Raw genomic sequence first — 27482 nt, forward strand, 5'->3', positions numbered from 1 at the left:
GCTTCCTGGCCGGCGCCGCCGCAGGAAGCCTGGGGCCCGCCCGGCCGCGGGGACCGGCCCCGCCATCGTCCCGCAGCGATACGGCACCCGCGTCTTGCGGGCCCGGCCGTTCCCGCTCTGCGGCCCCGGCTGGGGGGGCACAACGGCGGGAGCCACCGGAGCGGGGCCGCAGCGTGGGGGCGTGGCCTCAGCATGGGGGCGTGTCCAAAGCACGAGGGGCGTGTCAAAGGGGCGTGGCCTCAACATGGGGGCGTGACCAAAGCATGGGGGCGTGGCGACAGCATGAGGGGCGTGTCAAGGGGCGTGACCGCAGTGTGGGGGCGTGACAAGAGCGTGAGGGCGTGTCCAAACAGGGCGTGGCCGCAGTGCGTGGGCGTGGCGAGGGGGCGTGGCCGGGCTCCGCGCAGGCGCGGTTGCGCAAGGGGCGCGCGGCCTCCCGCGGCGCGATGGCCGAGGAGTGAGTGCGGGGCGGGGGCGGCGGAGCGACCTCGGGTCCCCGGGGGAGTCCCCGGGTCACCCGCGGTGCCCCCTGGGGCCCGGGGGGGCAGCGGCCGCGCGGGGCGGGGGGGACCCGTTCCCCGTCTCCAAGCGGCCACGGCCCGCTCCGCTGCGGGTCACGGGCACAGCCGGGGCGCGGCTCCCGGTGCGGAGGGCGCCGGTTGGGAGCCCCCGGGGCCGTGGCGGTGCGGGGCCGGGGGGCCGGGAACGCAGCAGCCTCTCTCGGGGTGCAGCGGGGCCCGGGGCCGCGCTCCGTTCCGCTCCCGGCTCTGCCCACCGGGCTCGGCGGGTCGGGGCGGGCAGGAGCCGCCGGTTCCCACGGTCCCCCCGGCTTCCCCGTGCGCTTCGAGCCGCGGTTGCTCCATAAACAGCCCTAGCGCGGTTTTACGCTGTTATTTTTGCCTGTGATGCATTTAAAATCCGCAGGGTTGTTGGTTTTTTTTTTTTTTTCCCCTTGTTTACAGTTTTAAGCTCTCCATTCTCTGGTATTTATTCTTTCTGTACTTTTATAGAAAAATGGAGCTCGCCACTCCCCCAACATCAAAGTGCATTATATACTGGAAAAGAAAAGTCAAGTCTGAATATATGCGCCTCCGGCAGCTCAAGAGGTTCCAGGCGAACATGGGAGCCAAGGTACGGAGATAACGGTGGGAGCTCGAGCTGAAAGGGCATCATCTAAATTCTTCGCTTGTGATAATTGAGCAGCTGTCTGATGGGTGCTCCGTCCTGCGAATTGATGAGCTGTATTTTAATTGCACGCTGGATAAGTTGGAAGATGTATGACTTCTCCTCGCGCTCCGTTATGAGCCTCGAGCCGCGCACTTTGTGTCCGTTGTAGCTAGAAAACCAGCTCTGGCATCAATAACTGCAGCAGGAGGACTCGTTTCCACTTGTTCTTTAAAGTATTTCACTCTCGGTGCTGGTGGGTTTCAGGATTTTAGAAGCGGTCATCTGGAATCAGGAGTTCTCAAAAGCCACTGGGTAGATTTTCAGCACAGTTTTGTGCCAGCACTGAGTTTAATCAGATTTTTTTCTCATCAGTATCATCTGTTTGAAATGTCCTGCCTTGTGCGTATAATTTCAGGAGGGGTTTTTGTGTCCTCAACGTGTTTTCCTTACATTTCGAGCACCGCTTTCTCTCATTTCAGGCTCTGTTTGTGGCCAACTTTGCAAAGGTCCATGAAAAGACTCAGATTCTGAACGAGGACTGGAAGAAGCTGCGAGTCCAGCCGGTGCAGCTGATGAAGCCGGTCAGCGGACACCCCTTCCTAAAACAGGTGCAGAGAGGAAAAGGGTCACGGCAGCAGCTGGTGGACTCCAACCAGGGCTTTGCAGGGAGCCGGGAGGCTACAGGATCATTTTTGTGTGTGCTGTCCTATGCCAGCATCTTCTGGGATGCAGAAATGGAGAAAAAAAAAGAAGAAAAAAAGCTTTTCTTGTGGAAGAGAGACCCCAGGGCTCCACTGTTTGTCCTGAAGAGCATTTTCCTCACTGCCCTTCTCTTTCCTCCTATTCCAGTGCACCGTTGAGAGCATTTTCCCGGGATTTCCGAGCCAGACGCTGTACATGAGGACCCTGAACACGGTGGCGCTGGTGCCCATCATGTACTCCTGGTCCCCTCTTCAGCAGAATTTCATGGTACGTGGGCCTTGGTGTGGTTGGCGTGCAATTGTTACGTGCTTGTGAAGCAATTATGCCTCCTTGTTTCAAGCGATGTCTGCTCGGGAGATGACAGAAAGTGTTGTTTTAGTTGCTTTTTTTGTTGAATCCTATAAACCAGCCTTGTATCCACGCTGTCTTACCCAGCTAGTCTCTCCTTTACACCTGACTCCCTGGTAAGGCCGCCATTATTTTACAGGATCCAAGGAGTAAATACATGTTTCTTTGTGTTTTTCTTAAGATTTTTCTTCCTTTTTAAATGGAGAGTTTTATTTCTTAGGCAGGCCCTTCCCTTTGCAACTGGATTACCCTGCTGGTCTCACCGTAAGGATGCTACCGAGGACCAGTTCCTCCGTCGCAGAAGTGCGGGGAGTGATTTAAATGCGGATTTTGGGGTGACAGCGTTAAGATTATTGGTTAAATAAGCCGGTGGTGCGTGGCTGGTCTGGTGAAGGTCCCATATCCTTGCTTCTGTGGTTAATACATGAATTCTCCTCAGTTTTGGCTGCGTTCCTCCGGGGAGCGAGTTACTGGTTTGCTTTTTTGCAGTTCCTCGAACACAACCTCTCTGACATTTTTTGGCTGTTTGTTATTCTTGGCAACACGTGTGTTCCTGAGTTTCTGTGAGCTTCGGAGGCGCAGCTTTTCTTTTTTAAAGCAAATTGCACTTTCAGGGGTCAAAGTTATGCTGCCGGGATGGGATAATGATGAAATGCCGGTGATGAGACATCTGAAAGTTCAGCTGGGGAGACACAGCCTGGCTGGGGATCAGCAAATGCTGCTTTTCTGCATTAAATCCCGTCTCTCTTTCAGGTGGAGGATGAAACCGTGCTGTGCAATATCCCTTACATGGGAGACGAGGTGAAGGAAGAAGATGAAACTTTCATCGAAGAGCTTATTAACAACTATGATGGGAAGGTTCACGGAGAGGAAGGTAACCTGGGAGCAGTCAGCACTCTCCGTTTGCAAATAACAGATCAAAATAGTTAAGAAATCAAAAGGTGGCAGCAGTAACCAGCTTTTCTGTGGGAGCTCTTAGAGCAAACAATCCCCTTTATCCCCACAAAATAGCGAGGCAGGTTCTAGTTGCTAAAAATACCGTGCGGTGGGTTTGCGATTTACCACCGCTGGCTGACATCTCTCTGTTTCAGAAATGATTTCAGGGTCAGTCCTTATCAGCGACGCCGTGTTCCTGGAGCTGGTGAACGCCCTCAATCAGTACTCGGATGAGGAAGAGGAAGGACACAATGATTCTGAGGGTAAACAGGAGGACGGGAAAGAGGAGCTGCCGGTCACAAGGAAAAGAAAGCGAACCGCAGCGGAAGGTGGGTTTGGTCACAGAAATTAGGGATTTGTTGGTCACGTTTCCATCCTGCCCTGCCTGAGTAGCTGCCCAGTGCTCTCCTGCCATCACTCTTCATTACTATATTAACTATTATTATATTAGTGCCCTTAGCCACACATTAACGAGCTTGGCGAGTTCTGGTCAGGCAGAAGGGAAGTCAGGTGTTCTCGTTGTCCCCCGTGGACAAGGTAAGAAATCATCAGTGTAAAGCTGGATTTAGATGAGTCATCTGGAAAATGATTTCACGGGAAGATTAGCAGAGCAGGGGGGTATTTATTACCCGAGGAGGCTGCGGGATCTCCGTTCCTGGAGGTTTTAAAGTGCCGGTCTGGCAAAGCATCTGTCAGTAAGTGTGGAGGTAGATCTGATCCTGCTGTGGGTTGGCGAGGTGAATCTTCTCAAATCCCTTCCAGCCCTGTTTTCCAGGGGTTAATGTTCCTCTGCTCTCTCCTGTGCACCTGCAGTTCTTATTGCATGAGGAAGCTTTGATTTGTGGGATTTTCATGTGACCTGCACGACCTTAGGGATTGCTGACTGGTAGTTTTGTCTTTGCCTTTGCTTTGTAGCCATACGGGTACCACAAATACCAGGACCTGCTGTAAATGTAGAAAAGCATCGTCTGCAAATCCTGTCTCGGTAAAAATAAATAGGAGTGGTCCTTAAGAAATTATTAGTACTTCTATCAATACATTGTGGTGCGTCTGGAAATGTCTTAGCCTGGTTGCAGGACAAAAGGTTTATTCGTTGTGGGTAGGATTAACTTTCAGTCTCTTAAAACCCAACCCTGAACACCTGCTGGAATCGCTTTCTGTGGAAGAAGGAAAGACACGTTCCCATCCAGCTTAACGGAGGGATTATCTCTTTCTCTTAGGTAACAAGAAGTGTTCAAAGAAGCGGTTTCCAAACGACATGATCTTCACTGCTATTTCGTCGATGTTTCCTGAGTACGGCTTCCCAGAGGATATGAAAGAAAGGTAGAAGATCTCTACTTAACTTATCTGTTACCTTTGTTAGCAACAGCTGAAATCTGCCCAGGGCAGTGCTGGAGTCACCATCCCTGGAGGGGTTTAAAAGGCGTTTAGACGAGGTTCTTAGGGACGTGGTTTAGCGCTAGAGTTGGGTTATGGTTGGACTCGATGATCCTGAGGGTCTCTTCCAACTGAAACGCTTCTACGTATTTATGTATTTCGGAAAACAGCACTGAGCAGAAAGTAGAGCTCAATTTGCTGCAGGCTCCCTGAGCAGAGTGATTTTTTGAGCATTAAAAGCTTTAGTTTAGCTTGAAGGTATCTGGGCCAGAGTCCTAGTGGCCCGGATAATCATGTAGTCATGTAAAACGCCTCGAATTAGCAAAGCAGGTGCATCTGTGAGTGATTTTTTTTTTTTTTTTTGTCGAACAGGTACCGGGAGCTGACGGAGGTGTCAGACCCCAACGTGCTGCCGCCGCAGTGCACCCCGAACATTGACGGGCCGTGCGCCAAGTCGGTGCAGCGGGAGCAGTCCCTGCACTCCTTCCACACCCTCTTCTGCCGCCGCTGCTTCAAATACGACTGTTTCCTGCATCGTAAGTGCAGTCTCGGCCGGATGCTTCCCTAGAGCCCTGTTTCTCCTCGTTTTCTTTCCTGGGTTCTTCATACCTCTATACGCCTTTGCTTAGTGTCTGTGCCTCCCCGGAGCTTTGCGGTGGAGCTTTTTAGGAGCTGACAGGTTCCCAGAAGCCTTTTTGTAAAGACGGCTCCGCTCTTGTCCTCAAACGGATGGTAAAGCGACCTGCGGGGCCGTCCCCTCTTTGTCACCGCTGCTCAGCGCGCCGCCTTTGAGCCTCCTGGCAGCTTGGGCCAGAAATCCCGCTGCAAATAGACGTTACCCTTGCTTTGCAGAAGCTCATCGGGGAAAGGGATGAATGTTTCACTTCCAAAAGTCCGGACATGCCCCCCTGTGTTTTGTTGCTTCGCTGGAACTTTCAGCTTTCATCTTAGTCACGTTCCTGCGGTTTGTCCTGCCAAAAGCCTTTGGGATCCTGGTTTAGCTGTCGGACCTGTTGTATCCCAGGTCTAAGGGCCTCTTTGGAAAGTCACAGGACTCTTATTTTTTTTTTTTTTTCCCAGTGAATTATTTATTAAAAGATATACTGTTAAGATCACGTGGTCTTATTGTTTCAGTCTGAAAGCAGATCTTTTTTTCCTATGGCCTCTCCTACCGCCACCGCTGCTGGGTCTCCAAAATGGGTTGGATTAGGGGTGGCCGGGGGGTCCCAGCGCCGCGGTCCCCACTGCCGGGGCATCTCGGTGACTCCCCCTCACCTTCCCTGAGCTCCTGCTGTCCCTGTCCCTTGCAGCATTTGGGGAAACACTTAGAGAATGCTAATAGTAAAGATCATTATTATTTTTTCAGCTTTTCATGCCACTCCTAATGTGTACAAACGAAAGAATAGAGAGACCAAGATCGAGCCAGATCCTTGTGGAGCAGACTGTTTCCTCTGGCTGGTATGTTTTTCGTCTTGCTGCTTTTTGAAACCAGGAGAGACGTGGCCTGGCCAGCCCTGCTCTGCAGAACCCTGTGGGTCCTTTTCCCAACTTTGAGGATTTTTCAGAATTAGTTCTAGGCCTCATTGGCATCAGGGGGAGCACAGATCCACCTACAGACCTTAGCAGATGCGTATTTTAGCAAATCTGCAGCTAAGTCTGATTTCGTAGCCAGCAGATGGGAAATTGTGGGGAGAAATGATTTCCCTGGGCTCAGTGCAGCGTTTGAAACATGAAGCCCAGGTTAAAAACGCTGAGGAAGGAGTCTAGCATGTGTGGGGAAGGCTTGAACTATTTTAAAAGCGATTTTTTTTCAGCAATACAGCCTGTGTGAGCGGGGATGAGAGCTGCAGAGGGGAAGAGCTGGCTGCGGGGAGGTGGGTGCGTTTGGGGGTGCTGGAGATACAGGGTGTCCTGGGGAGCAGAGGACGGGAGAACGTCACTGCATGCGTGAGAGACAGCGCTGCGGAGTAGAGGGACAGGGACAAGGAGCCTCTTTGGGCAGCAATTTTGAAAGAAGCAAAGTGGGAACGTGCAGTGCGGGCAGCTGGCAGAGCCTCGGCACTTGCTGAAGTGAGCACGTGTGGTGTGTTTTCCACCTTCTTTTGGTGGCAGCAGGGCAGGGCTTGTCCCAGGGCCTGCGGAAAAGCGTTTCTGTGTCCCCTACGTCCGCCACCCGCCTTGTCCTCTGCTCTGCCCGCAGGAAGGAGCCAAGGAGTTCGCCGCGCTGCACAACCCCAGGTCCAAGTGCTCGGGCCGGCGCCGCCGGAGGCACCACGTGGTGGGAGCGTCCTGCTCGAACGCCCCGGCGTCCACCGTCACCGAGGCCAGGGAGGGCGACAGCGACCGAGACACCGGCAACGAGTGGGCCTCGAGCTCCTCGGGTAGGATTTGCGCCCGGAGACGCAGGCGGCACCTCGCAGCCGGGGCTGGCCCTGTCTTGTCCGTGCGTGCCGCGTGGGGTGTGCGGAGTGTGGAGTATCCCTGGGGAGGCCGCATCTGGAATATTGTGTCCAGTGCTGGGCCCCTCAGGTCCAGCAGGACAGGGAACTGCTGGAGAGAGTCCAGCGCAGCCACGAAGATGCTGAAAGGAGTGGAGCATCTCCCGTGTGAGGAAAGGCTGAGGAGCTGGGGCTCTGAGCTGGAGGAGACTGAGGGGTGACTCATTCATGGGGATCAATATGGGAAGGGGCAGTGTCAGGAGGATGGAGCCAGGCTCTTCTGGGTGACAACCAGTGATAGGACAAGGGGCAGTGGGTGCAAACTGGAACACAGGAGGTTCCACTTAAATTTGAGAAGAAACGTCTTCCCGGTGAGGGTGCCGGAGCCTGGCCCAGGCTGCCCAGGGAGGTTGTGGAGTCTCCTTCTCTGCAGACATTCCAACCCGCCTGGACACCTTCCTGTGTAACCTCATCTGGGTGTTCCTGCTCCGGCGGGGGGGTTGGACTGGATGAGCTTTCGAGGTCCCTTCCAACCCCTGACATTCTGGGATTCTGTGATTCAGAGTCAGCAAACAGAGCCGGTGTTTAGAGCTGGGCTTAAACACGAGAGACATCAGGCCCTGCCCTTGCTGCTGGGGGATTTGTTGTCCTCTAGGAGGAAGGAGGGACAGTACCAGGCAAATTCAGAGCTTTGCTGGGATCTGCAAAGCCAAGAGCTCTTGGCTCCCAGCACCGTGCCCGCCCGTGTCCCCAGAGATGCCCTCGACCTCCCCGCTAAAGCAGAACCCTAAATTGCACCCCTGCGACACCTTGTCCCTGCGCGGCACAGAGCAGCGTTCGGTCTAACGTCTCCGTTTCCCCACCAGAGGCCAACTCCCGCTGCCAGACCCCCACCAAGCAGAAGCTGAGCCCGGCCTCCTCGCAGCTCTTTGCGGTGGAGACACCGCAGGAGCCCGTCGAGTGGACGGGAGCCGAGGAATCGCTCTTCCGCGTCTTCCACGGGACCTACTTCAACAACTTCTGCTCCATCGCCAGGCTGCTGGGCACCAAGACCTGCAAGCAGGTGGGTGCCGGGCGAGGACGGGCGCTGCGGTGCTTGGCCGCTGTTTGCTTCTTGTTTTGCCTTCCCTGCCACAAAGCGCCCTGAGGAATGCGTCGCATCAACGCTTTGCGGAGTTCAGGGTTGTTATTTTGTACCGCTGCTGTTGCAGAATGAGTCCCCTGCATGCTCGGTGCTTTATCTTCCTCCTGATGCCTGGTGTGATGTTGGGTGCTCTGGCTGGGTGGATGCGCTGGTTTCCCAGGTGAGAGAAGCAATGTCAGCCATGGACAGTGAAACTGGGAGCAGAACTGCCTGCTTACCGGTGCAAGAGCTGAGAGCCCTGCTGCGTGCGCTTGTTTGCACCCTCTCTCTGCTTTTAGATAATGACAACTTGAGTAGACTGAAGTTAATTCTTTTTTGCTTCTGTTCTTTGGTAGGTCTTTCAGTTTGCAGTGAAAGAATCGCTTATAACAAAACTGCCAACCAACGAATTAATGAATCCATCCCAGAAGAAGAAAAGGAAGCACAGGCAAGTGTTGGACAAGCTTGTTTTTGTTCTTAAAATGCAACCAGATCCACTACTTTTTGTGCCAAAGCATTCCTGGTAATCCCCATCTGGCTCCCATCTGCTGTTGCACGGGGCTGCTGGTGCTGGGTGGGTGCTGGTCCCTGGTCCCTGCCTGTCACCCTGGGGCTGCCACCCTGGCGTTGGGGCTCTGGTGTCCGAACAGCAGCCTGAGCCTCAGCAACCTGATCATAACCTGCTTTTTGTGTGCTGATCCCCGTGCGGCCACTGTTATCCTGGCTCTGGCATCTGCTGCTGGAGGGAGTTGAGAGAAGGGAACGGAGCTGGTGAGGGGCTGGAGCACAAGTGTGATGGGAGCGGCTGAGGGAGCTGGGGGTTCAGCTGGAGAACAGGAGCTGAGGGGAGACCTTCTGATCTCTGACCTGCCTGAAAGGAGCTGGGAGCCAGGGGGGGTCAGGCTCTGCTCCCCAGGAACAAGCACCAGGAGCAGAGGAAACGGCCTCAAGTTGCGCCAGGGGAGGTTGAGGTTGGATCTGGGGAACAATTTCTTCCCCAAAGGGCTGTGGGGCATTGGAACAGGCTGCCCAGGGCAGTGCTGGAGTCACCATCCCTGGAGGGGTTGGACAGACGGACATGAGGTTCTCAGGGACATGGGGCAGTGCCAGGGCTGGGGGAACGGGTGGACTCCATGATCTTGAGCATCTCTTCCAACCAAAATGATTCTGTGTCTGATACACCTTAAATAACTAATGCTGTATCTGCCTCGTTCTCATCTTTCTCTGCTTTCTGGCTGGCGGGTGGTTATTAATGCATGAAGCCACAGAGGGTCTCGCTGGAATCTCCTGTCCTGCTACCCTGCTGACCGGCCGTGCCGAGCAGCCGTGGTTGGTGCATCCCCTCAGCCCCTCTCTGCTTCTCTTGCAGGCTGTGGGCTGCGCACTGCAGGAAGATTCAGCTGAAGAAAGGTAACGTTTGCTGTGGCTGCGTCACGCGAGGTTTGCGTGGCCACCTGCCCATGGGACTGAGCTCTCTGGCTCCGACTCGCGCAGCAAGTGGGCATTGCTGCCGTCCCCGTGCTTTCGTTTGGCTGAGGAGCCTGAGGTTTGGCGTGCAGCCTCGCCGTAATTTATCTGCCATGTGTTGCTGGTCAGGGCTCTGTGTCTGGGTGCTGCTGGGCTCCCAGCCCTCTGCAGGCACCCGGGGATCTTGCACTTTCTCAGCTCCAGCACCCTGGCAGTGCTGCTTTTAGACATTTCTGCAGTGTGCAGCTTTTAATCTGGGCGTTTCTCCTCTTGTTCTAGATAATTCGCCTACCCAGGTGTACAACTACCAGCCCTGTGACCACCCCGAGCATCCTTGTGACAGCTCCTGCCCTTGCATCATGACTCAGAATTTCTGTGAGAAGTTCTGCCAGTGCAACCCTGACTGTAAGGAGCAAACCTGGGGCTGTGGGGCAGGAGCCAGTTCGGGCTCCAAGATGCTCTGTGCTGATCTGTTCCGTTTACATTATCCAAGCAGTTTGTTTTTAAACTGTGCATAATTCGTAGAATCGTAGAATAGAATCATAAAATTATTTGGGTTGAAGGACCCTTCCCAGCTCCCCCAGTGCCCCCCCTGCCATGAGCAGGGACATCTGCACCAGCTCAGGTTGCTCAGAGCCCCGTCCAGCCTGGCCTGGGATGTCTCCAGGGATGGTTCAGCCACCACCTCTCTGGCCAACCTGGGCCAGGCTCTCACCACCCTCAGGGGCAACAAATCCTTCCTCATGTCCAGCCTGAATCTCCCCTCCTTTAGTACAGAATCATAGAATAATTAGTCCCAAGAGGCAGATCAGCATCCCGTGCATCCCTTGCTCACAGACAGCCTTAGTTCTGCGCCTGCCAGGGTGAGACCTGGCTCAGGAGAAGCTTCTGTGGGGCAGGGACACTGCACAGCCCCTCTGTTCTCTGGAGAAAACCTCACAGTGCAAAACCCCGGGCCGTGTTGCTGCAGGTCAGAACCGCTTCCCCGGCTGCCGCTGTAAGACCCAGTGCAACACCAAGCAGTGCCCGTGTTACCTCGCCGTGCGGGAGTGCGACCCGGACCTCTGCCTGACCTGCGGCGCTTCAGAGCACTGGGACTGCAAGGTGGTCTCCTGCAAGAACTGCAGCATCCAGCGAGGACTCAAAAAGGTGAGGAAGGGTGAGAGCATGGGAGCCTAAAATGTGACTCCAGAGGAAGGTTAAGTCTTTGGTTCTGCTGGTCACGGCAAAGGACAGCATGTAAAAATGACCGAAATTCAGAGAAAGGTGCAAATTAGTGATGTTGGGGCGGTTCCCTAACCCTGCTGTGCGTGACAGGAGGTGGAGAGGGGGTGTGATCTGGGCGGGGGGTGCTGGTCCTGCTGACTGTGACAGTTTCCTTTTCACTCCAGCATTTGTTGCTGGCACCGTCGGATGTGGCCGGCTGGGGGACTTTCATCAAGGAATCTGTGCAGAAGAACGAGTTTATCTCCGAGTACTGCGGGGAGGTCAGTGCTGCTGTGCCCTGTGCTCGGGCGCTGCGTTTGGGGCAGCGCATCCTTCGGCTGCTGGTCCAGTGGGGACAGTGGGATGTCCCCAGCTTGGCCATGGGCTCACCCTGACCAGGCTTAGAGATGGAATCATAAAATCACAGAATCACTTTGGTTGGAAAAGACCCTCAAGATCACCCAGTCCAACCGTTCCCCCACCCCTGGCACTGCTCCATGTCCCTGAGAACCTCATGTCCGTCTGTCCAACCCCTCCAGGGATGGTGACTCCAGCACTGCCCTGGGCAGCCTGTTCCAATGCCCCACAGCCCTTTGGGGAAGAAATTGTTCCCCAGATCCAACCTCAACCTCCCCGGCGCAACTTGAGGCCGTTTCCTCTGGTCCTGGCGCTTGTTCCTGGGGAGCAGAGCCCGACCCCCCCTGGCTCCCAGCTCCTTTCAGGCAGGTCAGAGATCAGAAGGTCTCCCCTCAGCTCCTGTTCTCCAGCTGAACCCCCAGCTCCCTCAGCCGCTCCCATCACACTCGTGCTCCAGCCCCTCACCAGCTCCGTTCCCTTCTCTCAACCCGCTCCAGCACCTCAAGGGCTTTCCTGCCTTCTCCCCCAGCTCATCTCACAGGATGAAGCTGACCGGCGGGGGAAGGTCTATGACAAGTACATGTCCAGCTTCCTCTTCAACCTCAACAACGGTAACTGGGACTGAAGGGGGTGGAGGAAATTTGGGCGTCCTGGTGGGGGCTGGTGGCCTGGTGGGCAGGATCAGCTGAGCAGCAGGTCTGGCTTTAACTGCAGTTTTTTCTCTCTCTTCTCTCTCTCTCTTTTTTTTTTTTTTTTAATTTTTAATAGATTTTGTTGTCGACGCCACCCGCAAAGGAAATAAAATCCGCTTTGCCAATCACTCAGTGAACCCCAATTGCTATGCCAAAGGTGAGATATCCTTGCTCGTCAGACCTCGAGGGGGTGGCTCTCTGGGGTCCTGCTCAGCTCCGTCCTCTTGACACCCACCCTGAGATATTTATCACATCGATCAGATCCCTCTCAGCTTCTCTTCTCCAGCTGAACAGCCCCAGCTCTCTCAGCCTTTCCTTGTTGGAAAGATGCTCCAGACCTCTCATCACCCCTAAATCCAGACCCCAGGTGGCTGCTGGAGCTCGGGGACCAGCAGCTCCAGGCAGGGCAGGAGCGCGGTGAGATCTTCCCTGGGCTGCAGCTGCACGTCCCTCATGTCGTCTCTCTGTTTGCAGTCGTGATGGTGAACGGAGACCACCGGATCGGGATCTTCGCCAAGAGGGCCATCCAGGCGGGCGAGGAGCTCTTCTTTGATTACAGGTACCCCGAGAAGGGCTCGAGTGACCCCACTTTTTGTGCATGCGTTTGTGGGGATGGTCGGAGGTGATGACAGTGGCTGTGACTTTCTTATCTCGCAGGTACAGCCAGGCAGACGCCCTGAAGTACGTCGGCATAGAGAGGGAGACAGATATCATCTAGGCTGTGCTGTCCCCAGCACACCTCGCTGCTGCACCTTATAAGCGATGCCATGTTTGCTTCCCGCTGACATGACTGCTGCCCTTCCCATTGCTGTGTGTGTCACAAGCGCTACGTTTCCATCCAGACGCCCAGAGAGGGACTCGGGGCAGGACCGTGAGCGGCTGCTGCCGGGCCAGCAGCTTTTTCCAGCCCTGGGCTCTGGAACCCAGTTCTGGAGGGAGCCCACGGACCGAGGCAGCCGGGGCTTGAAGAAAAGTGAATTCTCAGTGTTTTTCCATCTTCTGCTGATGGCTGGAAGAACAGGAGTGAGCGAGGTATCGCCTGCACCCAGACCTGGGGGGCAGAGGGGCTGGTGCTCCCCTCCAGCCCTGTCCCCTGGGACAGGCTCTGTCCTCAGGTGCCACCTCTTGCTGCTTGTTTTGTCATGTTGACAAGGACAGTGACAGGGTTGGAAGCCATAGAGAGGTGGCCGCAGCGGTCCCCAGGCTGCTGTCACTGAGATTCTGTTTCCATTCTGCCCCAGCTGGCTGGGGGACAGAGACCCCCCCCGGCCGTGGCCCGGTGGCGGGGCTGGGGACAGCAGCACTATGCAAAGTGTCACTTTGGGTAGGGGACAGCGCTGAGCTGCTCAGAGATGATGTGACGGGGGTGCTGCTGCAAAGCACAAGAGGAATCCAGAGGCAGCAGGAGCCCTGGGGAAGCCCGTCCAGCCTTTCTGGTGGCCATGGGGTGGCTGGGTGACTCGTGCCTGTCCCTAGTTGCTCCCTGGCCCTTTGGGCTGGTGTGCGGATGATTCTGCCAAGAAGCTTTTTGGGGGGGAATCCGTCTGGGGCTGCACCCAGAGCAGGAGACAGGCAGGTGCTTCCTGACCACACGGTACCAGAGCTGGTTCTTCCACCCTCCTCTGCCAGGACAGTCCCTTCGTGGGAAGTATTGGGGACTTCGGGAAGGTCCCCGCAAGGCGACAGAACCTTTTGTTGGTGTCGGGTGTTGCTGTGCGGTGGTTTGGACGGGGCCCGGCAAACCTGTCACTGTCTGCGGTGACCCGGGGGTGGCTCCTTGGAGACCCGCAAGGGGTTTGTGACACCGGCCCTGGGGATAAAGGGGCAGTGTTCTCTGGCAGGGGCAGGTTTGGCCTTAGCACCCCATGCAAAAAGAAAAAAGCACTTTAATCCTCCTCAGCCGGCCTCGTGTTCTGCTCTGGGGATGGAGGGACCACAGAGGGCTGGGGTCCCTTTGCAGGGACGTTTTTGGATGGGGGGGCTCTTCCCTCAGCAGGGCCTGGGGTGACCTAAAAGGATGGGGATGTCCATTAGAAGCCACGTACGCTGCCTACTGCCCCCCATGCTGTGGCACTGGGGGGGCAAGAGCCCCTCACCCCCTTTTGCGGGGCAGTGTTTGTCCAGGGACCCTCCTCCTTTGGGGAACCACAGGGCTCCCCAGCAGGCGAGGCTGTCTGTCTGTCCGTCTGTCGTCCCTGCTGTCCGTGATGCCCTCCCGGGGCTCGGAGGCGTTTGGGTCTGTCTGGAGCGGCGCTTGTCCCCTGTCACCTCCGTCCCCCTGGCTCCCCCGACCCCGCTCTCCGCTCAGCATCCTCTGCCACCTCAGCCGTATCTGCACTATGCCCGGCTTGTGTCTGTGGTTTGTTGACGGTGAATAATAATGCACTTTAACATGGCTTGTAGCCTTTGTCACAATAAAGTGGTAGCGAATGTCCTCGCTTTGCTGGTCTCTGTCACCCCAGGGAGCGGCACAAAACTGCCCCCGGGATTCGCGGTTTGGCCTCCCCAGTGCCCAGCACAGGGACGGTCGCTGCCCTGGGCCTGCTGGCCACACCAGTGCTGGTACCAGCCAGGATGCTGGTGGCCTTTTTGGCCACCTGGCTCATGTTCAGCCTCTCCCAGGCACAGGCTGAGCCATAGCAGGGACATGGGAGCTGCTGCCCCAGGCTGTGGAGCATCAAACGCCGTCATTCTGCCTTTATTTGAGCATCTTCACATCTCATTCAACAAAACAGGTGGTGGTTTTGTTTTTTTTTTTTTCAAATAAAGTGCCCAGTGGAGCTAGGCCTTTGGGGAAGATAAATGCAATTCTGTAACGTCGTCTTAACCACAATACAGCGAGTGAACAGGAGCTTTCCCTGGGCCGGAGGTAACGGGTGGGATCAGCACCTTGTACAGAGAAGTAGCAAACTACAGACCGCACACCCCGGCATGCTGGACGTAACACCCGCCAGGAGCTTCCGTTTGGGTTTTTTTTTTTGTTGTTTTTATACAAACCGAGAGAATAAAAAAATCAGAGTGTAGTAGAATATCCAGCAACGCAAAAAAAAAAAAAAAAAAAAAAAGTTATAAAGGATCCGTACCTGATTGTATGAAAGCAGCATCTCAGCAAAAGTGCGGTGGCGTCATGCGCGGCAGCGGCTGTGGCTGCGCGGGCAAAATATTGCTCGGCGTGCCCTGAGGCTGGATATCGCGTGGTATCGCGGGTTATTGCGAGGTATCGCAGGCTATCGCGAGGTATCGCGCCGTCATGGCTCTGGCTAAGCGAGCGAAGCAGCGGGTAAACTACGCGTGGGTGGCGCTAACGGGACCGCGGCAACCGGGGGCACCCGTCGCGGTCCCCGGTGCAAGGGCGGTTGGGTTCCCGTCGGCACAGGGCAGGATTTGGCAGCAGCCTGTCCCCGGCACAGGGGCTGCCGGTGTCCCCGGGGCCAGCGGGGCTGGGGCTCGGCGGGTGGCGGCCGCGCTCCGGGGCCGGGTCGGTGGCGGCCGCGGGGAGCAGGTGCCGGTCGGTCTGTCCGGCGGCGGGTGTTGGCAGTTGAGGTGTGCTCGGCCCTTTGGTCCCGCGACACTCGCTCCGTCCCCGGGGGCAGCTGCGGGGGCTGCGAGCCCGTCCCACCCCCGGCCCCCTTAGTCCCCTTTCGCCTCCTCCAGGATTTGGGGCAGGTTCTGGTCCTTCCGCACCGGCAGCGGTTTGGCGGCGCTGCCGTAGTCCTGGATGGCTTTGGGCTCGTTGGTGTGGTAGGAGCCCTTGTAGCGGTGGTAGTAGAAATACAGCAGCACCAGCAGCCCCCCCAGCAGCAGGAGCAGGAAGACGATGACTGTGGGGGGAGAGGAGGTGGTGAGGAGCTGAGGGGGGCACAAGGTGGGGGGACACCGGCCGGGGGCTTCACTTACAGCCGATGATGATCCCGATCCAGCCGTCGTCGTGCACGTGTGGGAACTCTGCAGGGACAGAGCGAGTGGCTGAGACTGGGCTTCTCGTGCAGGGGCACCCCCTCTGCAACCAACACTTCCCAGGGGGGGTCCCTCCCCACCGCAGCACCCACCTGTGCCCATGTACCAGGGGTCCATCTCGGGGGGGATGAGGATGGTGGTGAGGGGCAGCATGGAGGCGCAGCTGGACTCCACCAGCTCCCCGCGGATGCTGTAGGGCCGCAGGGGGCTGGTGGGGCGGAAAATGGCTTTGAGGGGGACGAGGCTGTTGAACTTCACCCCCGAGAGGCAGCCGGAGAAGCCGGGCGTGTTGTAGCGCTGGATCTCGGGGTCGATGACGCCGGTTTCTGTGGGGGGACAGGAGGAGAAGGCTCATCCCCCGCGGAGGGCAAGGACCGTGCCAGGCGGAGGAGACCCCGGAGACCCCTGTATGGAGGGGGCGGGACCCAGCTCACCCATCACGCGCCCCAGGTACAGGTTTTTGGGGGAGTCCAGCTTGCTGTCCACGAACAGGGAGAACTGCTGCTCCATGACGGGGAGATAATCCACCTGGGAGGGACGTGCACGGTGTCAGCATCCTCTGAACCTCCTGCCACCCTGCCCGGGCCCCCTCCCAGCCCCGCAGCCCCCGTACCTGGGTGTACAGCGTGCGGTGCAGGCGGGTGATGTTGACACGGTGGGGTCTCCCGTCCGTCACCGGTTTGGTGGTGAGGGCGAAGACATAGGGGCTGGTACCCAGCTGGTAGCGCAGCTGCAGGCTCCCTGTGGGCAGAGCGGGGCTTTTGGGGGGCAAGACCACCCCCTTCATAGGACTGGTGGGTTCCTCAGGGGGACCTCACAGGGGTTCCCACAGGCTCTGGGTGAGCCCCAAGTCGGGGAGCCCTGCCCTCACCATCATCCTTGATGAGCACGGCCATATAGTCCTTGACGAAGGTGCTGACGTAGAGCAGGACGGCGGGGGCCGAGGTGGTGCTGAAGCTGAAGCTGACCTCCTCGCTCGTCAGGTTGTAGCCGGGCAGGGGCTGCCAGGGGCTGCTGACGATGCTGGCGAACTCCCGGGCGGCGTACAGCGACATCGGCAAGATGTTGTACCGCACCCACGTGCCCTCCTCGAAATACCCGCCGATGTCTGCAGATGGGGGACCCACAGGGTGATGGGAGCGCCCGGACCCCCCACCCTCAATTCGGGTGGGCGCAGCCCCTCACCGTGGTTGCAGAAGGGCCCGTCGAAGGCGGAGATGCTGCAGTTGCAGCTGTAGTGGCTGTAGCGCTCGATGCAGGTCCCGCTGTTCTGGCAGGGCACCGGCGGGTCCTGGCAGTGGCCGGTGCAGTTGACCCTCACCCCCTCCGTCTCGTTGGCCTTGCCCTCCAGGTTGAGCGTCACCCCGTTCATCCGCAGCGCCCGCAGGCAGCCCAGGAACGGGCGCATCTTGTGCTCCGCCGCGCCTGCAGCAGGGACAAGACTCAGCGCCCTGCGGCACACGGGGACCTGGGGACACGGGGACACGGCCGGGGGGTCTCACCGACATAGAGGGGCCTGTCGAATTCCAGGCGGACGAAGCTCTGGGCGGGGGCCGGCCGCACCACCCAGGGCAGCTTGTCCACCCGCAGCCGCGCCAGCTTGACGTTGAGCTCAGCCTTCACCTGGTGCCACTCGTCGTCGTTCCAGGGCACCACCGACCGCACCGTCAGGTTCTCGTCCCCGTTCCCGATGTCGTAGGCGAACACCACGTCCCTGGTGGCTGTAGGGACACGGTGTTGGGAGGAGCCCCCAGCCCTGCCGCCCCCCGCACCTCCTGCCCGCCCGTACTGTTGAGCTCGATGCGGATGTAGTTTCGGGTGCCGGGGTTCTCCAGGAAGACGCCGGACAGGGCGGTGGTCTTGAAGTAGAAGGAGATGTCGAGGCTGTGGTTGGCCTGGAAGGTGGGGAAGAGCAGGGCTGCGCCCCTGTTGAAGGAGACGGTGTTCCAGGTGTTGCCTGTGGGGAGCAGGAGGGGCGGTGAGGGACAGGCAGGGGACCCCCGTGGGCAGGGGACCCTCCGCGGGTCCGGTCACTCACGGTCTCCGTAGCACCGTAGGGGTCCCAGCAGGAATTGGGCTTCGGAGCCAGAGCGGTTGGTGTCCCCAACCACAACCTGGGTGACGGGCAGGTGGTCCACGAAGGTCAGGAGACCCTTGTCCGTCCTCCTGCAAGCGGCAAGCGCATTGCGGGGGCTGTGAAGGAATCTACCGCTTCGCCAGCCCCCACCCCTGCAGAACCCCCCAGAATCTGCACCCCCGGTGTCGCCAGCCCCCCCAGCTCACCACAGCGTGTGGTCAGCATCGCAGTTGCAGAAGTACTTGGGGTCGGCGCAGTTCTTTTCCAGCCCGCAGGCGCAGCGCTGGATGCCCGGCCGTGAGCCCCCCCAGTAGTAATGCCGCTCGTCGTGCCGGCCCATCCAGAAGCTGAAGGGCAGCCCGGCTGCGGGCACAGGGGAGGGTGAGGACGTGGTCCCACGGTGTGGCCCCACGGCACAGCCCCACGAGACGGCCCCGCTCCCCCCGGCGCTCACAGGGGGTGTTGAGCAGGCGGGAGCTGTAGCAGTGCAGCTCGATGCGCTGCTCGCAGTACTCGGACGCGTTTGCCAGCGCCGAGACCTCGGCCCACGAGGCGTTCCAGTATTCCACGGCCCCCAGGTAGGGCTGGTCCACGCTGGAGCCCGTCACTCGCGTGGCATAGTGGCGGTTGTGCCGGATGATGGTCCACGCTCGGTCCTCTGCGGAGGTGGGCGGGGTGTTAGGACCAGCCCTCCGGGACACTCCGTTCCCTTCATCCTGCCCCAGAGCACAGGCAGGGGCTCATCCCTGGGGGGTCCGGGCAGAGGGCCCCCCACTCCCTCTTGCCGCCCCCACCTCGGATGTCGCAGTACACCGTGAAGGGCTTGAGCGGCCCGCTGCCATCCGGGTCGATGGTGTAGTTCCCCGAGGTTTTCCCGCTGACCCGGTAAGCGTCGCACGACTCCTTGTAAAGGGCTGGAAGAGGGAAACAGGGCTGGGGTCGGTGGGAGGAACCGTGGGTGCCTGTCCTGTGCCCCCCTGGCCCGCGAGACCCCAGGCTCACATTTGTGGCAGGTCTCCCCTTTGTATCCCGTCAGGTCGCAGATGCACATGAAGTCATCCCAGGACTGGATGCAGCGGCTGTCGTGCTCGCACAGGTTGGGGGTGCACCTGAGGGCACAGAGGGCTCCTATCCCAGCACCGGCACAGACCCTGGCCCCCACCCACCCCCCCGCCCAACCGATACCTGTCTGTGATGCCGCAGACATTGAAGAACACATTGAAGTATTGCGCCAGCGGGTGCTGCACCATCAGCTCCACATCCACAGGCTGCATGTCCACGTTCAGCATCTGCAGGCAGCCGTGGAAGGCCGTCTGGTTCGACCGGCAGCCGGTGACCGAGGCTGGTTTGGGGCAGCCTGGCAAGGCACAGCATGGTGAGCATCCCCCCAGGCACCCATTGCCCCCCGGGGCACCCACTGCTCACCCCCAGGACACTCGTCACCCCCAGCCCCTGCCCCACCGCCCACCTCCAAAGAAGTACTCGCTGCCAGTGCGGAGCTGGAAGGGATGCGCCACCCGAAATTCGGCACCATCATCATCATCGATGGTCACCACGGCTGAGCCATCCCGCGCCACAAGCTGCACCGAGTGCCAGAAGCCGTCGTTGAGGCGATGCCCTGCGCGGGGAGAGGAGGGTGCGTGAGGGGGCACCACTGCCAGAGCAGCCCCCGGCCCCGTGCCAGCTCCCCAGCCCACCTGCGGCAAACTCCAGCTTCTTCTTGCCGGGCTGGGCGATGGAGACGTTGATCTGCCCCTCGCTCAGCACCACCTCGAGGGAGCCCAGGCGGTCAGCGAAGCTGGTGTAGAGCAGGAGCCCGGTGGTGTCCCAGGAGCGGAATCGGAAGCTGACAGCCAGGCGGTTCCTCCGCGGGATCCCCGGCACCCTCACGTAGTTGTTGATGCCGGCAAAGGTGATGGGGTTGTTCAGCTGGTCCTGGCAGTAGTGGCCCACGCGGCCCTGGGGGTGACCGCAGGAGGCGGTGAGGGAGGGGGTGCTACTGCAGTGGGAGACCCCCCCATCCCCACATCTCCCATCACTCCCGCTCGATGCCGTTGCCTGGCAGTGCCGGGCGCCCCAGGCGAGGGACGACCTTGTGTGCTCCATGTGGCACCACTCAGCCAAGCACGGCTGCTGCTGGCCTTGTGTCACCCCACCGTGGCGGGGAACATGGCCCTGGGGACCTGGCTGTCCCCCAGGAAAAGGATCCCCCCACAGCAGGGACGGGACCCCTGGGGAAGGGGCCACCCCCCGGGCTGGACCTCGAAGCGGATGTTGGGTCTCCGGTGCCGGGCCAGGTCGGCGATGTTGACCCCGTTGAAGATGATGTTCTCCACGCAGCCTCGGAAGTTTTGCCGGTAGGTGAGGTGCTGCTTATCCTGCTCGATCACCCCCCCGAAGAAGATCTGGGGTGCAGAGAGAGGGGGGTCAACCCCTCACCGGGGGACACTGCGCGTCAGTGTCCTGGCTGCTCCCCACCTGCGGGACCCACCTCGGTTTCAAGATCGAGCTGGTCGAAGGTGCCGTGGCAGCGGAAGCGCTTGACCTCCCCATCCAGCGTCAGGTTGACGTGGTGGCCATAGCGCTCAATGTGCAACGAGTGCCAGTGCTGGTCATCCAGGAGGCTGCCCACGGCCACTGTCGTGTGGCCCTCGCTGGCGTGCAGCGGGCTGCTGCCTGGGGAGGGGCAGCCTCAGCCATGGCCCCCCCAGGTCTCACACCCCCCTGACCCCCCAGACTCAGCTAACCTAAGCTGATGTGCAGGAAGAGCTGGGCTTGCTTGAGCTCCACTGTGATGTAGTCCCCCTGCGAGCCCTCTCCGTGCATCAGCACCCCGTCCTGCTCCAGCGTCTTGAAGTTGAAGGAGATGTCATCCTCGCGGGTGCTGATCCTCTTGGCCCGGAACCGGTAGGAGATGGCATCATCCCCATCAAAGTAGAGCACATGGGACCCTGAGGACAGGAGAACGGTCCCAGACACATCACCGCTGGCAGCAGCAGGTGCCCTGGCATGGTGAACGCTCTTATCTGTTGTGGTTTATGCCAGAGCTAATGACTGCAGACCACTTGGAGACAATCCTCTCTGGGAAAGGGTTTTCTGGGTGTGCTGGAGCCAGGAGCTGGCCCCCTGCCACTTGGGTGGCCAGCCCAGGGTCCCACCCCGTTCAGGGCTGCCAGAGCCCCTGGGTACTCACGGTAGGGGCAGCCATAGAGGCCCAAGCGCAGCCCAATCTTCCCACGGGGGTTCCAGGCCACCGGGATGATACGGATGTAGCGCGCAAGGATGGGGTAGTGCAGATCATGACGCACCACCCCGCTCTCATTCACGTTCCCGAAGAATGTCTGGGGACAACAGGCTGCCATCAGCATCCCGCTCCCTGCCGGGGGTCTCTGCTCCTCCCAGGGGACCCCATCCTGCAGAAATCCCTGGGTACTCCCTTACCCAGTTGCTGCCCTGCTGGAAGAAGGGTTTCCAGCTGGTGGGGTGGTCTCCGTAGAGCACGATGTAGCGCGTCAGCCAGTCGTAGGTGTTGAACGTCCCCTGCGTGGCCACCGCGTTGATCCGGTGCTTTTGCATCAGGTCGATCTGCAGCCAGGGCTGCTTGTCCCGGGGGTCGGGGGACCAACCGCTGGTGCCTGCGAGGGGACCGGCTCAGCCAGCGGCTCCTGGGGATGCTGAGGGCTCTGCCGTGGGCACCCAAGGACCCCTCAGCCCCATGCAAGGCAAGACCTCGCCAGAGGCACCCCTTGATCGTGCCCTCCCCCGTTTGCACCCCAGTCCTGTGGGGGGACTCACTGTGCAGCCGGGCAAAGCTGGCTGAGTAGAAGATGTTGTATCTGGAGGAGGCACCGATGGATGAGGAGTAGAGGGGCGCAACGAGCTCATCGTAGCAGGGTCCTGCAGGGAGAGAGGGGCTGGGGGCTGGGCTCGGGGTGCAGAACTGGGCGGTGCCCCTACGGCAGCGCCCCCGGCCCGGCCCATCAGACGCTGGGGGCTCTGGGGACCCTGCGGGCTCTGCGGGCCGTGGCGTGGCGGGTCCGGCTCCCACTCTCCCCTCCCACTGCAGCGGAGCTGACACACCTCTGCGGGCCCCGCCGCCCGCACCAGCCGCCTCTGCACTGACGTGGGCGTCGGGACCCCCCCGCCCCGCCTCGCCCCGCCCCGCGTGGGGGAGCCACCGGGCCACGGTCTCGCGTGGGAGTCCGGGGATGGTGGGGGGGAGGCTGTGCAAATACCGGCGGCATCTGTAGAGGGGACTCCGGTGGGGCCGAGGTCGGGAGCCCCTCGCAGGGACCCCCCGGCCGGGTCGGGGTGTACCCGGGGAGCCCAGGACCGTTTGTTGCACGCCCAGCCCTCGCTGCAGGGCCAAGGGCAGGGGCGCCGCACCCACGCTGCATCACCCCCTGCTGGCATCACCCCTGCCCGCATCACCCCCACCTGCATCTCCCCCTACCCGCATCATCCCCTGCCCGCATCACCCCTGCCCGCATCACCCCCTGCCCCCATCGCCCCCACCTGCATCACCCCCTGCCCGTATCACCCCCTCCCCGCCTCCATCCCCCGCAGCCACCGGGTCCCCGAGTCACCCTGGCCCTGGGGGGCCAAGGGCCGCAGAGAGCCGCTCGGTGATGCCAGGACCTTACCAGTCCCCGTCCCCCCCGGCCCGGGCAGCCGCCCCCAAGCCCCTCCCGCCCCGGGGAGCGGGAGCAGCCCGGTGTGGCCCCGGGGCGGCGGCGCTGACCGAGGTGCTGGCGGAGCCCGACCGGGTCCCGCGGGACCGCCCGCGCCCGCCGGGGCGTCCGGACACGGGGCCGCGCCGGGCGCGGGGATGCGGCGCAGCGGGGAGGGTACCCGCGGCACCACTGGGCATCCCCAGGCATCCCGGAGCCTCCGGGCGGGTGCGATGCCGCCGGCGGGGGGGCTGCGGCGGGGCGGGCCCCAGCAGGGCGCGGGGGAGCCCCGGATGCCCGGTGTCCGGCGGTGACCTTGGGGACGACGCGGACCGGTGCCCCGGTGGGTGGCGGGGGATGGCCGGGGGAGAACGGGGGATGCCCGGGAGAACGGGGGAGCCGCGGGCCCTCGGGTAGCCGAGGCGGCTCGGGAGTGCGGGGCCGGGACGGCGGGTGCGGTCCCGCAGTGCGGAACCGCCGCTCCCGGGGCTGCGGCTCCACTTACGTGCGAGGCAGCCGGGGCAGGGGAGCAGGAAGCCGGCGCAGGCGGCGAGCAGGAGCCCGAGGAGGGGGCGAGCGCCCATGCTGGAGCGGCCCGAGCGCCCTCGGCGCCGCCGCTCCCGGTGCTGCAGCCTCGCGGCGGAGCGGGGCCGGTGGCTCCGCCCACGGGGCGGAGGGGGCGGCCCCGGGACGGGGGGCGCGGGGGCCGGGCTGGGCGCAGCGCAGAGTCCCGGTCCCCCCAACATCCCCCGCTGCCGCACCCCCGAGTTATGCCGCTTCTCCCCCAGGACACCCGGTTCTCCCGGTCCTTGCCCCCGTGCGGTAGCGGCCGCCGCGGGCTGTGGCCTCGGTGAATCGGGGTGGGGCTGCGTGGGTAGATCGGGGTATGGGCAGTGGAGTAGCGGGCAGCCCACGGGGCGGACTCGAGTGGGGCCGTGCAGGGAGTTCCCCGGGCGTCACAGAATCCCGGGCATCACCGGTGCCCGTGCAGCCCCCGGCACTCATCCAGCCCTGCCTCGAGCCCCCGCCGCGCCGGGGAACACGGCCCCCCCTCGCAGACCCGACCCCCACAGACGTGGCCCAGGCGCCCACGATAGCAGCGGGAGGGGTTTTGGACTGGTGCCCACCAGCCCTCCTGCAGCAGATGTGGCGGCGGTTTGTAATCAAGCCGCAGATTAAGGCCTGCGGGTTTCGGGGTTGCCCGCCGCTCCAGTGGTGCAGAAGATGGGATTTAGCCTCTGTCTGTTCCCAAGACATCCCCACGGAGGGGACAGGGGGGCTGACGTCTGTGTGGCCTACATACCCTGCCTGCCCCACAGCCCCACGGTGCCCTGTGTCCCCCCAGCTCTGCGGGGTGTCCCCCTCTCCCAGGAGCCCCATGTAGCACCCTAAGCCCATCCCTGAGGAACAGGGGTGTACGGGGGACCGCTGGGTCCAAGCAGGCTCAGTGTGCTGGGCAGGGGCTGTGCTTGGTGTGGGCAGCTCGTGGGCATTGTCCCCCAGGCCTGGCAGTGTGACTGTCACCTGCGGGCAGCGTGTGCTGGGGCCTCTTCCTACGCAGGCAGAGCTAAGGCTGGGGCCAGCGGGTGAAAGAGGGAACAGAAAAGCCCAGGTGCGGTGGGGCCACGGTGGCAACCAGGTGTTCTGCTACCAGGAGCCAGAACCATGTGCAGGGGACGCAGCACCTGACAGCCCCGGAGGTGCTGATTGCTCCCGCCACAGCCCCATGTCCAACACTGTCCTGAGTCAGGTCTGTGACATCCCAGGGGGACACGCAGGGTCCCCACCTCTGCCCAGCTGCTCTCCAGACAGGGTGCAGCAGCTCCCGGGTCCTGCTGCACCGCAGGCACTGGCTGGAGGCAACAGGAGGGCTGAGCCAGGATAAGCCATGGCAAAGACGGCTGTAGCAGGGAGAAAGGGGGATTGAGGGATTAACGTGGCAAACAGCCGAAAGCCCGTTAAAGCCAGGGATCAATTTGCTCTCCCCCTGGGGAGAGGAAAGCAGAGCCTCTGCCCCACAGGAACTAATCTGTCCCTTAATGAGGAGTTGGGAATTTTGTTGTCAACAACCAGCGACATGCCTGCCAGCACTGTAGGGGTGCGGGGGCACAGGGATATGGGGGTGCAGGGGTGTGGGGTTATGGGGGTGCTGGGCAGGGCTGAGACCCCTGGGTGAGGAGGGTGCCCTGCACCAGCAGCCGCCCCAGTTCCTGGAACTGCCACATTTCCCACCAGAACGAGCCGATCCTGGACTGGACGCAGCTCTGCTGCTCCCACCAGACCAGTGTCCTGCTCAGCGCCAGTCCACAGCGGCCCACGCTCTTGTCCTTGGCTATGCTCCCTCGAAACTCCCCTCCAGCCCCACAGAGGCAGCTCTTGCTGTGGGGCAGGAGCTGCTAACGGCCTCAGGGAGGGCTGGGGTCTCCTACATGCGCTGCTTGCCCTTGGCCAGGCCTTGCTCCCCCCAGATGGGGCTTCCCAACTTGTCCCCCAGCCCCACGTGATGGCTTGAGCAGAGCTGCTATTCCTGTCCCCAGCACACAGATGCTAGCCACAAAATAACAGATGCAGGATGGGCTCCAGAGCAGCGTCGCATCTGCCTCCTCGCCTTCCTCCCTCGGGGCTGGGCTTGTGCTCTGCACCACTCTCAGTATCAGGAGCGGCACGTGGTCAAACCACAGGTTTACAGAGCACTGAGACGCTGACAGCTCCAGACCCACCGGCCAGGGGGAAAAGTCCCGCTCTGCGATGCAGAAGCAGGTGAGGGGCCGTGGAAAGAGGGGTTCACTGGGGAATGGGCAGGAACCCACCTTGAGGGGTCTGCTTGTTGCTTTCAAATGTTTCTCTTGTGAGCTGTGTGGGTTTGGGTTGAAAGACAACGCCCCAGGGAATGCAGGACAGCACCGGGTGCTCCAGGTCCCCAGGGCCCAGAGCAGGGAAGGGGCTGCGGGAGCTGTTGGGGTGTCAACCTGCCCTGGCACTGGGCTCAGACCCCACCTGTGGCCCCGGAGCAGGGCGAGGATCAGGCCTGGCTGCCTGGGCTTGCTGATGGGAGCTGGAGTGAAACTGCTCTCACAAGGCTGCTGTGAGTCAGAGTCGTGCCAGATCCTGACCTCCATGGCAATGGGGTCCCAGCCGCCTGGTGCCAGGCTGCAGGGCTGTCTCCCCACCCCGGAGCAGGACTGAGAGGCCGGGAGCTGGGAACACCGTGCACAGCTGCCCGCAACCTGTGTGAGGCAGTAGGATGTCCCAGGACCTTTCCAGTTGGGAGCAGGATCAGGCAATGTGGGGCTATACTGGCACTGGGATCCTCAGGGCCATGCATGGGTGGGTGGGTGCTTTGGACAAGTCCCTGCTTGCACCCTTGGGTGCTCACACTCACCTGGGGACACCGGCATGATGCTTCAAGGCCCAGCTGCACAGGGCAACTGGTGCTGTGGGCTGTGTGCTGAGCCCCAGGGGACATCAGGAGCAGATCCCTGTGGCAGGTGCACAGTCAGTTTGTGGGACGTGGTGCTGTGCCGGGGACGCTGCGGCTGGGGTCACGTCTCCCCGCCAGCTCTGCACCGCAGGCAGCTGCTAGAGAAGCGTGTGGTTGCTCTCGCAATGAGTGAGCGCAGTGAACCTCCCGCTGCCTCAGGGTGGGTGTGAGATGGAAATTTCCCCAAGCGCGGGGCTGGGGGCTGTGGCACACCCGGGGTTCCAGCGGCGGGGTTGGGTGGAGAAGGGCTGCCCTGGGTGCGGTGCAGCCGCCTGCCACCTCCAAGCATCCCTCACTCAGTCTCCTTCTATGCAGGTGACCCTCAGCCCCACTGCAATGGAGCCGACCGCCACCTCCGACTTCTACTCCGGGTGGGACGTGTCCTTGTTGGGGGACAGCAAGCTGCCCGAGCTCTGCGAGAAGCAGGCAGTGCAGGGCTTCGCCCGCACATACCAGCCGGCTGTCTACCTGCTGCTCTCGCTGCTGGGCATAGCGGGGAATGGGCTGGTGCTGGTCACGCACACCCGCTACCGCCAGGCACACAGCATCACTGACGTCTGCCTCCTGCACCTCGCACTGTCCGACCTCCTGCTGCTCCTCACGCTGCCCTTTGCCATCACTGACACGCTGCAGGGCTGGTCCCCGGGCACGGCTGCCTGCAAGGTGCTGCAGGGCCTCTATGCCCTCAACTTCTACAGTGGTTTCCTCTTCCTCACCTGCATCAGCGTGGACCGCTACGTGGCCATTGTGCAGGTGCCGGCTGCTTGCCGCCTGCGCCCGCGGGCTCGCCGTCACGGCTGGCTGACGGCAGGGCTGGCCTGGCTGCTGGCCACGCTGCTGGCGCTACCACAGTTCATCTATGGTCGAGCGGAGCAGCACCAGGATCTCCAGCTCTGCCGCGTCGTCTTCCCCCAGGCGGTTTCACGAGCAGCGCGGGGGGCCACCAACCTGGTGCAGGTGGTGCTGGGCTTCGCGGTGCCCTTCCTGGTGATGGCAAGCTGCTACGCGGCCGTGGCCCGGACGCTGCTGGCCACCCGTGGCACCCAGCCCCACCGGGCGCTGCGGGTGCTGCTGGCCCTCGTGCTGGTGTTTGTGGCCCTACAGTTGCCCCACAGCCTGATGGTGTTGCTGGACGCGGCCGAGCTGCTGGCCAGCTGGGAGGTGAGCTGTGCCCAGAGCCGCCGCAAGGACCTGGCCCTGCTGGTCACCGGCGGGCTGGCCTACCTGCGCTGCTGCCTCAACCCACTGCTCTACGCCTTCCTGGGCCAACGTTTCCGCCGGGAGCTGTGGCTGCTGGCCAGTGATGCCGGCTGTGTGGGACCCCTTGACCCGCGCTGCCCCAGTTGCCCCAGTCCCCGCCGGAGAACATCGCTCTCCACCTGCCAGGACGTGGTGTAGGGATGCGGCACCCAGGGCCCCGGCCCCTCCGCAGCTTCTCGTTGGTACACGGACGTGCCCCGGGTACCAGCAGAGCATCCTGGCAA

General features: G+C 61.0%; 3 protein-coding genes across 3 annotated transcripts; 2 read left to right on the plus strand and 1 right to left on the minus strand.

The window, feature by feature from the left end:
* Positions 1–387: 387 nt before the first annotated feature.
* Positions 388–14247, plus strand: EZH1 (enhancer of zeste 1 polycomb repressive complex 2 subunit). Its single transcript, XM_065651209.1, has 20 exons — positions 388–457; positions 1011–1131; positions 1647–1775; positions 2017–2136; positions 2971–3091; positions 3309–3482; positions 4374–4476; positions 4903–5066; positions 5897–5988; positions 6731–6911; positions 7835–8031; positions 8448–8539; positions 9461–9501; positions 9838–9963; positions 10529–10707; positions 10950–11045; positions 11651–11732; positions 11890–11970; positions 12288–12372; positions 12471–14247. The coding sequence occupies exons 1-20, from the start codon at positions 447–449 to the stop codon at positions 12529–12531; spliced, it is 2256 nt and encodes a 751-aa protein (XP_065507281.1). The 5' UTR covers positions 388–446; the 3' UTR covers positions 12532–14247.
* Positions 14248–14640: 393 nt separating this feature from the next.
* Positions 14641–23136, minus strand: CNTNAP1 (contactin associated protein 1). Its single transcript, XM_065650845.1, has 24 exons — positions 23023–23136; positions 21643–21744; positions 21289–21482; positions 21041–21188; positions 20595–20798; positions 20339–20523; positions 20109–20252; positions 19545–19806; positions 19316–19465; positions 19033–19204; positions 18850–18956; positions 18642–18761; positions 18302–18505; positions 18054–18210; positions 17809–17936; positions 17560–17727; positions 17273–17491; positions 16956–17195; positions 16642–16878; positions 16384–16511; positions 16205–16298; positions 15863–16096; positions 15711–15758; positions 14641–15634 (listed from the first exon to the last, which is right to left on the minus strand). The coding sequence occupies exons 1-24, from the start codon at positions 23099–23101 to the stop codon at positions 15444–15446; spliced, it is 3915 nt and encodes a 1304-aa protein (XP_065506917.1). The 5' UTR covers positions 23102–23136; the 3' UTR covers positions 14641–15443.
* On the plus strand, positions 23100–27396 carry CCR10 (C-C motif chemokine receptor 10). The gene is made up of 3 exons (XM_065650794.1): positions 23100–23672; positions 24079–24267; positions 26314–27396. The coding sequence occupies exons 1-3, from the start codon at positions 23100–23102 to the stop codon at positions 27394–27396; spliced, it is 1845 nt and encodes a 614-aa protein (XP_065506866.1).
* The last annotated feature ends 86 nt before the right edge of the window (positions 27397–27482 follow it).

This window comes from Caloenas nicobarica, chromosome 24 (genome assembly GCF_036013445.1).
Source record: "Caloenas nicobarica isolate bCalNic1 chromosome 24, bCalNic1.hap1, whole genome shotgun sequence".
Classification (NCBI taxonomy): Eukaryota; Metazoa; Chordata; class Aves; order Columbiformes; family Columbidae; genus Caloenas; species Caloenas nicobarica.